At 42.9% G+C, this 12,258-nt stretch overlaps 1 protein-coding gene across 1 annotated transcript in view; it reads left to right on the forward strand.

Annotated features, from left to right (window-relative positions):
- OTOGL (otogelin like) overlaps positions 1-12,258 on the forward strand; it is a 143,951-nt gene that overhangs the window by 97,413 nt on the left and 34,280 nt on the right. Inside the window, exons 38-42 of the mRNA XM_026648946.1 lie at positions 1,169-1,311; positions 4,851-4,874; positions 4,998-5,090; positions 6,132-6,321; positions 11,162-11,376. Coding sequence (XP_026504731.1) covers positions 1,169-1,311; positions 4,851-4,874; positions 4,998-5,090; positions 6,132-6,321; positions 11,162-11,376 — 665 coding nt within the window. The remainder of the gene's footprint in view (positions 1-1,168; positions 1,312-4,850; positions 4,875-4,997; positions 5,091-6,131; positions 6,322-11,161; positions 11,377-12,258) is intronic.

The raw sequence follows: 12,258 nt of genomic DNA on the forward strand, positions 1-12,258 counted from the left end.
TAATGCACTGGCCTGAGACTCAGAATACATGGTTTCTATTCCTAGTTTTGCCACAGATTTTCTGTATGAATTTAGGGCAAAATACTTGGGAATTCCATACTTCTCAGGAATATTGAGAAACTAAATCCATTAATGCCCATGAGGTGTGCAATACCACAGTAAAAATACAACAGAAAAGCCTTTTCTTAAAATAAAATAAATAAATTGGGGAGAGATTAATATTTTGTGGCAAAGAATAAATCAGCATTATTTTTATAGATTACTTTGCTTAATTTGATTTTTTTTTCCTTTGGAGTTTAACATACAGATTTTTAAATATACTGCATTGTAAATCAGGCTCCAGAACTACAACTCCCATGAGACAATGTGCCACAGTAGGAAAATACAGTTTAATAATGAAATGTCTCAGGTTAGTTCAACCAACAAATCAGAATGAAACCTTTTGATTTTGGGAATGTCAGAACATTCTGACTGAAAATATTGAAATGAAGCATTTTAACATTTCTATATTGAAATTTCCTTTCCATGAAAAATGTTAGAATATCAGCTTTTTTCCCAAAAGAAAAACGTTGAAATATCAGAATTTCCTGCGGGACGGAAATTCCAAATTTCACTCAACTCTAACTCGAACTTTAGGCCTTGACCTCAATAGATATGTCATTTAATTTAAAGAGTGTTGCATGAGGCCCTAATTCTGGCAATAGACGCTCCAATTTTATTTTATTTTTTTAGGGTGTAGCAAAGGTGAGTATTAAAATATAGATAGTCATAAAGATGTATGACATTCTTGAGACCTCCGTGTTGCAGCCACTGACTTTTCAGTTGTAGAAGAATGATTGAGTCTCCCTTTTGACCCATGGAACAGACCCTCATTTCATGTAAATTGTCATTACTCCATTCACTTCAACGGAGTGATGACAATTTGCAACTGCTGAGGATCTGTCCCTGTATCCAGCGCATTCCTTAACTGGCCAGAGCTGTTGCTGTTGAACAACATAAGGTACTTCCTTCTCCTCTCGGCTCAATGCGCTGTGCACAGCAATTCCAGCTAACAGTGGTGGGTTTTTGTTTTTACAGAAGAGGCAATTATTGCCAAAAATAGAAGATTTAAAGAAATTTGTAGTGGTCAGTTTTGTGGTACCCTCATTAAATGTCAGTTCTTTTTTAGGTCAATGTTCTGTACTGTCTGAACTGAGCATTATTACATTTGATGGAAATAACATAGCCCTCTATAATATGGCTTCCTACATTTTAGTCAAGCTCCCAGGAGAAATAATTGTTGCTCATATTGAAAAGTGTCCCACTAATCGGGTAAGATGTTTGCATGCTATCACTTCCTCAATAACCTTAGTAATGTTGAATTATTTTGGTGCAAAGGCACAACATGAATTAACATCCAGTTAACTGTGATAGCCATTTTAAAAATTGTAAGTTATTTATATTTCAAAGCACATGTTTTATTGTACCTCTTGGGAAATGAAACAGACCTCAGGGTAACTAGAAATTGTTGTATTTGTTACAAGGAAATGAAACTATAGTTTTCTTTCTTATTGTTAGATATTCAACTGAGTGGACTAGATCCTCAAAGGGTAAATCAGCATAGTTCAACTGAGGTGGTGAAGGGAAGTGCAAATTGTATATCCCCTTCCACTAGCCTGTAACAGTTGCACCCCAGGGGAATTCAGTCCCATGAGAGGAAGGCAAAAGATGCCCATATCACTGGCTTCCTCCAGGGATTTTGCTTGTGATGCTAGCTTCAAGTTGCAGCAGGATCTCCACAATAGTCCTCCTGGGGCAGTGGATGCCTGAGTGATATGCTTAAAGCCTCCACCTCCCCTCACACTTCTGGAACTGCACTGGCTGGGTGCGGGTGTTGGGGGGACTTGCACCAATGCTACCTCTCTCAGGGTTGACTTTCTGCAAGGCTGGTGAAACTTGGTAAAACTCACGGGTGAATTAAGATCATTGTGTGGGTGGTTTGTGTGAGAGGGAGAGTCACAAAATATTTGATTATATTAAAATGAGTTTCACAAGAAAAAATACTCAAGGTTACATTTTTCTCATAAATAAATTGAGGCCAAATCTTGCAATCCTTATCCTTAGACAATAAATGCCTACAGTATACTGTAGTAATGGCCCAGGGCCCCAGTCCTGCATTGGGATAGCCCTTGTGGAACTCTGCGCCTGTATGGCTGATTTCATTGGGAGTGCACAGGGCAAATGGGCAAAGTCCACATGGGCTACATTAGCAAATATTTTGTAGGATTGGGACCCAAAACACTAAATTTTATGATATTACTAAAGCGGTGTTTTAGGTGATTACTGTAATTTGATAAGGGGTCCTAGTTACTGTGTGAACTGTACCTTAGACCCCTTTAGGTGCCTCTCAAGTGCAGCCCTCACGTGACAAGCCTGGCTTCCCACACCTCGCTCTGGGTAGAAACACATGGTCCAATCTGTCTCTCTTGGTGTCAGCACTCTGTTTCCCAATGTGACAGGCCCAGCTTGGTTTGGCACCTATAAACCCTCTCACTCTGGGGGACCTGTGACCAGTGAGGTGGTTAAAGCAGAGGCTGCTCAAGACAATGTGCTGCCAAGGAAAAACGTCAGTGTTCCACCCCATTCCTATTCCCTTAGAAATTTGTGACAGGCCCCTTGCACCTCCCTTGTCCCAGGCCCTACCACTGCCACCTCCGAACCATGCGCAGCTGGGGCAGGGGCTGATGGAGTAGCCCCTAGCCTGGGGCTGCAGAGGCTGCTGGGCCCTGCTGACAGATTGAGGGAACAGTCTGACACCCAGGCAGGTTGAGCCGGGACAGGCCGGGATGAACATCCCCTTGTCTTCTGCCCTAGGCCCTGCAAACAGCTGAGACCCACTCACTGGCTGGGCAATACCCCCAGCCAGGTCTGCCCTTCCCAATGGCCCTTTCCAAGAAGATTGGCACCAGCTGCCTGGGGCTTGAGAGGAAAGGGAGTCCTGGCCCCTGGATAGCAGCAGCTCCTTACCCTGGAGATGCTCAGCTCATCCACAACAGGATCTGGACACCAGCAGGGGGCATCTCCCAGCCTGTAGGGCTCCAGTGAATGGGCAGTGTAAACTCCTTGTCACCCAGCCTGGAGGTGCCGATCCTCTCACATAGTGGGTGGTGGGCTTCTTCCCAGTGGACAGAGTGGGATTCTCGGCATCTGGGCCCCTGCTTGCTCAGCCCAGTCCCGCACCTCAGTCCTCACACTGCCAGTCTGTTGCCCAGTCTCCTGCACACCCCCCCAGCAACCCAGAGCCTGCAACCCCGAGACTCCCAACAATCCCTGCACACCCTAGTCCTCCTCCCTGTGCCTTCCTGGGTGAGTTCATTGCTGTTGGGCTTGTAGCTTTCTGGTGGCAACTCCTCCACCAGAACCTGGATACAGTGGAGTTGAAGCATGGCCGCTGAGTGAGCCCAGTGCAGCAGTGGTGGCTGGGGCACGGGCAGTCTCAGAGTGGCAGGTAAGGGCTGGGCATTTGACATGGAGCCAGGCAGGTCACTGTGCTTGTGGCTGAAGCCCCATCAGCTTCTGTGGTGCCATCAGGAGCATCTCTGAACCATGGCGGTGATGTTACCTGCACTGAGTAGCTGGGTAGGGGGGCGAGAGCATTTCCCTGGCATCCTGGCTGGGTGCCACTTCCTGCTTCTTGTAGCCCTGGTTGGGGGCCTCTCCTGTCCGCTGGCAGCACTGCCAGACTCATCCACCATTACATTACTGTTCCCTGTGGAGGGTACTGGAGCAAGTCTACAGAAATCTTGCCCTCAGAAATCAGTTGCTCTCCTCAGCTGCCTAATCTGCATACAGCTAGAGCAGCCTCTAGGTTAAAGTGACTCAAAAACAGCTTCTTCAAAACAAAGCATTATTTATCATTCACCCAAAGGTACAGAGCATGTAGAGTGAAGAATAAAAAAATAAAGGCCTACGTGCATATTTACTTTTACCTTACTCTTTCCTTGCAGGCCTTGTGTGTTTCAGCTAGCCCAGTTACCTCCATCTTTGGGCTGTGCAAAGGAGATGGCCCTTGCTGCAGTTTCAGCTTCTCACTCTGGCCATTTCTACACTACAGCCACTGCAGTGGCACAGCTACAGAGTTACAGCTGTGCTACGGTGGTGCTGTAGCATAGAGGCTTTTTACATTGACGGAAGGGTATTTTCCACTGATGTAGTTAATCCTTCTTTCCAAGAGGCATTGACATAGCCACATGTACACCAGGGTTTAGGTTGACCTAACTACAACACCCAGGATATGAAATTTTTTGCAGCCCTGAGCGATGTAGCTAGGTTGATCTACATTTTGAAGTGTAGACCAGACCTATCTGTCTGATCTCACTGACACACCCTGGGCAGCCTCTGGCCACATACTCAACCTCCCATCCCTTTTCTAGGCCTGGGGTCCTGTAATTATTAAGTGTTCCCATGGAGATCTCTCTTCTCAGCCTTGGCAAAATAGCTATGTCACCAGCGTTGGGACCGAGGAGTTGTCTCTTCACTACTGTGAAGCTGGCAATTGTGTCTGAGTGTTGGACTGCTCTTTATCTAGGTCGTGATGTTGTCTTTCCTGCTTGATTCCCCTAATAGGCTCTTTGGCTCTAACTCCATAGCAAATAAGCAAACACACAGAGGCATGCACCATATTAATAAACATATGCTTTGGGACTAACAGGGAAGTATATGTTCCCATGTTTAGTGAAAGTTTAGCTAGCATTAAGATAGCAGGAGAAGGACCCTCAGTGTTGAAAATGACTAATAATTTGTCATAGCAAAACAGGAGGAACGTTACTAATATCCCTGCATTTCTAATCTACTTTTTAAATGTTTTTCAGAGTGCAAATTCAATAAGAAAACTAGTGAGTATTTTGTTAATTTTTAAGTATACCACTTGTTATTTACTTCTTGTACACGCTAAAATAAATACTATCTGTAATATTCACCCATCCCCCAAACTCTTATTTTGGTATTTTTCTTACAAGGTTTCACCTGGAGGCACTTCAGGGCTCTGTTTTAAGAAATTAAATGTAACAACACCTACAAATAAAGTACTCATCAACCGCTTGGCAAGAAAGGTGAGAATAATTGTTAATATTCAGCATATGTGTATTTAAAGGGTAATTTACACAGTGCTACTCTGTTCTAGCATGCAGTAAACCAGTCTTTACAGTTTATAAATTGTAGGAACAGGGTTACTCCTGTGGTACAGCTCCATCCTCTCCTTGTTGTACTACAAGAGGAACAACAGTATTATTTTATAATTTTTTTTGTATAAAATATGCTGTCGGGCTTCCAGTTATCCCTCTTTCATGAATGATTTAGAGAAAAAAATCATACACATTAAATCTACCAATTTCTTCCCACTCTTCTTTCATTCTTGATCTCCTATAGCACTGAGGTCAGCTGCCTCTCCTCTTTATTGCTGGAAGTGGTGTTTGTCATTCTCTAGGTAGCATAGTTCCTCAGCATGGTTTTAGGGGACACTGTGACAATGGAATTACTATCTTTCAGATGGATATTGAACTAAGACCCTAAGCAAAGCTGTGGGAATCTTTTGTGATAAAACCCCAAACCAAGAAAAATTTATTAGTTTTTGGTTGGTTTACAAAACCAACGTTTGGCCCAGTTTCACAGACTTTTGAAGAAGCACCAGGGATTTGATCATGTTGGTGGAAACTCTGCAAAACACATTCATAATAGATGTTCAAAATGGAACCAGAATAAGAACTGTTCCTAGATTTGTTGAGTTTCTGATCTCCAGTTCTACGTTGAATCCATTATCTCCCTGCCAGTCAATAATAGAAAGAGAGAAAAAATGAAGAAAACAGGATGAGTTTCTTATTTGGGCAGTTGGGTATGGGAACAAGCAACATTTCCTGTTTTCACAATTACAAAAGATTCTTCCTTCATCATTTTCTCTCATTGCCTACTTTCTTTGCGATTATAGGAGATGGTCGGAGGTTGATTAGAAACGCCATGATTTGCACACCCTGACTACCTCTGATAAATATGATGGAAACAATCTAAAACAATAAAATACAAATGCTATTTGCTATTTCATTAAATGTGTTTCTGGAATTCTGCTGTTCATTAAAAAATATATTTGGTTTATTTAGGTAGTAGTGGATTCTGTAATTCAACCATTACCTTTCTCAAAACATGGACTATGTATTCAGGATACTGGTGCCATGTACGTCATTAACACACCTGCTGGCATTAGCATTAAGTGGGCTCATGTTACAGGCATTATAGATATACAATATGGCTTACATTCTAACACATCTACCAAGACAGAAGGACTTTGTGGTAAGATTATCTTCTCTATTAATCTTTGTTTGTATTATATTTTTTTCACTACAGTTTTTTATTTTTTTAGTCTTCTCTCACTTAAAAGTTGTAAAATACCCCACTTCTTAATGCCGCTGTCAATCAAGATTTATCAGCCATTATCTGTTGTCTTAAAGTCCTTCAGATATGAAACTCTCATTAATTGTAATGAAAATTCTACCTGATCTGGGCTCCCAGGATTGGATCCATAATCTATCAATGAATATTACTTGTGTTTCAAAGCACCTGTTTAAATAATATCAGGGTAAATAATTATCACTACATTTTATATATTTATCTCTATTTGAAGTGCACCCATCAAAAGCGCTGGCTGCATGTAAAAATATTAATGAAATCCACTGAGCAAAAGGAGCCAAATTTTGTGCTCAGAAGAAACCGCCAAGGAATGAGTTGAGGTGGAGGCAGTGCATTCAGTGGGCTTTGCAAAGGGATACTAATTTCTGAAAAGCTTTCTCCCCCATCCACCATAAAGGAAGGAATGGCCTAGCCCTGGGATGATGGGAGCAATTACCAAATCTGTGGGTTTGGCTAAGGAGCTGTTTCCCTTGTAGATACAGGAGCCAGATCCAGGCCTGCTACGGTTCCTTAATCCACAACTGTTTCTGCTTATGGACAGGGCTTTTTGGTTTTCAGTCCTCAGAAAGAAAAGCCATAGGAAAAAAGAGCAATGCAAGGGGGAAAAAATAACCATGGTAAAACTATCTGTGGCATGGTGTTGGTGCCTCATGAGGTACTGAGTGCACCCCTAAATTGATGTTTCACCATGTTCTTCGACATAAGAGGCACATCAACAGATTTAATAGGGAAGAGAACAAAAAATAAAGATTCATAACTAATGTGACCTATAAAATTGTTATTGACTTGATACAGCAACTCAACCGTATAACACATTTAATTTTGATATAACTTCTGCAGAGTGTAATATGTTTATGTGCTTCCACATCAATATTCAACAGCTGCTGGAGAAATACTTATTAAAACTGGGATCCTGTGGTTAGAGCAAAAGTGTTCTAAGAGTGAGGATACTCTGTTCCTCAATCTTTGAAGAACTAATAATTAACAGTTGCTAGTGCAGAAAATTGCAGGAACAGTTTTGAATAATATAGCTTTTCTTTCTTTTCTTTTTTTTTTTTTTTCAATTCTTATTTTCCGATTTGGCGTCACAGATCAGTTTTAAAAGCTTTCCTCTTCCCTTTAGCTCTTTGTAGTCAAATTCAAACTGACAAGATAACATTATAATCCTAAGTGTAAAGAGGTATTTTAATATCAGTCACAATGTAATTTAACAATTACTGCTCTATACAAATAAAATTCATGAGTTAAACTTCAAATTATTTTATTCTTTTTAAAAGAATTAATTTCAAAATAACAGGCCAATGTTAATTCCACCAGATAAAATATATAGCCTAAGCCAGTGGCGGCAAGTTATATGGGCCCGTGCTGCCCAGGCTCCAGGAATATTCAGGGCCCCCACGCGCCTCCCCCAGAGCGTCTTCCAGCCCCGCCTGCCACCCCCAGGCAATTTAAAGAGGTCCGGGGGTCCCCGCCCACCCTGCCATCACCAGCAGCGCAGCGGGGCTAAGGTGGCTTCCTGCCCGCCCTCGCTCCGTGCCACTCCCAAAAGCGGCCGGCATGTCCCTGCGGCCTTGGAGGACGGGGGGGTGTCTCCAAGCACTGCCCCACCCCGAGTGCCGACTCTGCAGCTCCCATTGACCGGGAACTGCGGCCAATGGGAGCTGAATGGGCGGTGCCTGCAGGCAGCGGCACGCAGAGACACCCCCCCGGCCTCCTACCTAGGAGGCACTGCCAGAGGGGTGCGCAGGTCGCTTTGGGAGCTGCCCAAGATAAGTGCCGCACCCCTCACCCTCTCCCGCACCCCAACCCCATGTCCCAGCCCAGAGTCCGCACCCAAACTCCCTCCCAGATCCCACCCCCCGCACCCTCTCCCGCACCCAAACTCCTTCCCAGAGCCCGCCCCCTCCTGCACCCCAACCCTCTGCTGCAGCCCATACCCTGTACCCAAACTCCCTCCCAGAACCTGTCCCCTCACCTCTCCCGTACCCAAACTCTCTCCCAGAGCCTGACCCCTCACCTCTCCCGCACCCAAACTCCCTCCCAGAGGCCGAACCCCATCCTGCACCCAAACTCCCTCCCAGACCCTTAGGCAGGTGTGTGTGTGTGTGGGGGGGACGACTTGGATACATTCTGGACACCACCAAAAAGTATACATACCTGCCGCCCCATGTCTAAGCAAATCAAGTACTTAAAGCCAAAAGCTCACCCATGGGCTGAGAAGAGCAAAAAGCTGTAAATCCAGGGGAGATGGGAAGTGCTGGCTTTGGTGCATGCTTTACCTTTCTTCCAATCCCATGAAAACCTCCCCTAGGAGCTGCATGATGATATGGATTCATGACTTGGGAGGGAGAGGATTGAAGACAGATGGCCCAGTAATCTGCCACACCACACATTATGATTCTTCCAAGCATCAATTAATTTCAGCATTGATTAGTGTGGGTTGCCCCTTCATGATGTGACCTTTGTCCGCATAGGTAGGCAATGACAGTAGGGGACACCATATCACAAACCTTACTGCCATGGGGGTTGAGGTGTAGGTGCTGAGTAGTCAGGGTCAAGAAGACAGTTATAGGGAACCCTATTACCTGAAGGAAAGAACATGTGAAGTCCTGGTTTCACTGCAGTCAATGGCAAAACTCCCGTGTATATCACCTATAAATCCAAACTTGTGAAGTTTATGGTGTGGAAATAATCTACATAGTGGGTAATTTGGACTTTGCTTATCATCAACATACATGCATGTTAAATCACATTTTAAATGAGACTTTGGTGTTTAAATTGTATGAAGCAAAATTTGTAGAGTTTGACAATGAAATCATCCAGCTACTGTAATTGCACCATAATGACAAATTTGTTTTACATCCAGACACATCAGGAAGATCTCAAGACACAAATCATGCCTACCAGGACTTTAAAAACACGTAAACACAAATTAAAAGTCCATAATAACTCAAGAGGAAATTAAAAAGTGCTCTATGGCCTGGGAAGAAAAGGAAACAAAAAAAATAGATAATAATAAAAAGACATAGGAACCCCAGCTGCCCATTTCCCAATCAAAAATATTCAGTGTCACCTTGGCTGTAGAGAACTCTACTACTTATTTGCTAAATCAAACTCCATCCATAAAGATTCGAATTCTACCATTTTATTGTTGACTTTGTATAATATATATTTATAGGAAGATATTTCAGTGATTTCTAAATACCTGTCTTTGAGTATGGAAATTGCATCTGTTATCTCTCTGTACAATACCAAATTCATAAGAGAATAGGGAACGTTAATTTTTAAAATGTTAGATGCATCTTTCTGCACTGAGAAATCAAGTAACACAAGTATTTGTGGTAAAGAAGGCAATTTATTCAATTTTTTTAAAATTACTTTTGATAACGATAGCGTTTAGAAATGTTGAGATAAATCCAAATACTGTGCCAGATTATGAGCTCTTTCCTGCCCATGGTGAGTGCCACAGTTCAGGGCACCTGTGTTTCCCCTTAGTGGTACAGCAAGAGCTCCCATTCTCAGGCTTCTGGAGTACCTGGCCGTTGCCTCTCTTGGGTGGAGACACCCATCTGTCTCCCTTCTGACCGGGGTATCTGCAGGCTGGACAGTACCCTGCATTATTCCCAGCAAGAGACACTGCCTAAGCAAGCCTGCTTACTTTCTATTCAGAGGGTTAACAATGTACCTATCCACAGTTCTAAGTTACCACACAGCACTTCCTATGCAAGCCTAGTTTATTCTTAGTGTAAAAGCACTACAGAAAAACATATTAAAACAATAAAAGAACCTATACACATGCTAATAAACTTATCAGAGATTCCGCCCCTCCCAACCCCCGTCTTCCATATGGGTTCTGGCAAGTGAGTCTTCAAACCTTCCCAAAGGGGTCTCTTGTGGTGACAAGTTCATAAGAGCCTCAGCTCAGAACTAGCACACTCATGATATGTTTAGTTCACCCTTTATACAGTTTAAGGATCTTTGATCTGGGATTGCCAGGAGCAGGTAATTAGCAACAATTGGTTTCTCTCTCCAGGGCGTAGCTTCAAAAGCATGGATCTGAAGTGGGTATTTGCATTCCCCTCACCCCCAAGTATTTCCTAGGAAATCCACTTTATATGCATTTCCCAAAGTGTGCTTTGAAGTTCCTCATATCTCCCAGAGATTGCATTAATCCTGTTTTCCTGCTAAAAAAAGTTCCATGCAATCCCACAATAGTACATATTTGCATTTTTAATACAATGAATTCCAAAGATGTTAAACTTAATTCAAGAAGGTTTGTCCAGGATATTGCAGTCTGTCACAGTGAGCTGTTATTTGCATAAGCACTCTTATTTAAATTAATAATTGAACTTGTGGAATTAGGTCCTACTCAATGTGAGTAAGGGTGTCAGAATCTGGCACAATCTGAGAGAGTTTGCCATTCTGCCTCTGACATATTTTAGTACCAGTTATTTTCAGTTAATCCACATCTGAGAAAGTTTTTAATTGAACTGTATGATCTGTCTGTCTAGCTAAAATATTGTTGATGTGACAGTGTGCCCAATAAAAATTAAAACCATATTTAGGAAATTCTAACTTTTGCAAATGCAGTAGGCTGTTGCAAATAAAATTGTTTACAAACGGATTTGATCCAATGTTAACATTACTTTATCATTTGCACTTTTCTTTAATTGAAGAACAAATGTACTATATTTATTCACTAAATATGATGCACTGTTTCAAGGTGTGTGTAATGGAGACCCAGTTGATGACCTCAAGATGCAAAATAGGACTATAATTACAAATATGGAAGAAATTGAAGCATTTATTAAAAGTTGGGAAATTGAGAAATCAGTTGATGTAACAACCAGGAGGCCAGTAAGAAATTGTACTGAAGATAACTGCACTTACTGTATGGAGCTGTTAAACAGAAGAGTTTTTGTCCCATGTCACAAAAAAGTAAGTACAAAGAAATAGGCAGTTCCAAGTCTAAATTAATTAAATTTATAATAAAAATATAATGTATAATGCTTCTTTTTACATTTCACTTGCTTCCAATGTTTAGTGAAGGGACTGACTGAATTAATTCCTCCTCCATGTTGCTCATGGCTAACCCAGATGGTCTCCTTACCTGCAAATCTCTGATGGCTTGTCTTCACTGCATTGTTACCTTGAGCTGTACCTCAGGTTTTGCCCCTAATCCAACTCATGTCCGTCCACACACATATCTAGCTTGAGCTAACTGGTGGTGCTTTAAGCTCTAGCTACCCAGCCTGGAGGGCAGGGTAGATGAGGATGTGTTGAAGCTCAAGTGCTGCTGAAGCTAGTAATGCAGTGGGGATATAGCAGCTCGAGTTACAACTCCTCATCAGCTGCCTGTGTAGCTTCAGCATGATTATTCTCTCTGGAACTAGCCTGGCTTGAATAGAGTAACTTGAGTATACTAATCTGAGCTAACAATACAGTGAAGACAAGCTGTGAATGTGTGGACCACCATGTCACTCCTGGAAGTACCATGCCATACTTGAAAAGAACATCTAAAAGGTAGAGATTCCACAGCATCAGCCTAACACTGAAGTATTGTTCAGAAAGCATAGGCGTGTGCAGCCCATTTCATTAGGGTGTGCACCCAGGGAGCCCCGCCCCCACCCTGCCCCCCATGCACTCCCTCCTACTTCCCGCCCCCTGACTGCCCCCCTCAGAACTCCCAACCCTCCCTGCTCCTTGTCCCCTGACTGCCCCAATCCTTATCCACACCCACGGCTATCCAACTGCTCCCCGCCCCTGACAGGACCCCCAGAACTCCCGACCCATACAACACTCCCTGCCTCCCCCAACCCC

This window comes from Terrapene carolina, unplaced genomic scaffold (assembly GCF_002925995.2).
Source record: "Terrapene carolina triunguis isolate 2854851 unplaced genomic scaffold, T_m_triunguis-2.0 Scaffold68, whole genome shotgun sequence".
NCBI lineage: Eukaryota > Metazoa > Chordata > Testudines > Emydidae > Terrapene > Terrapene triunguis.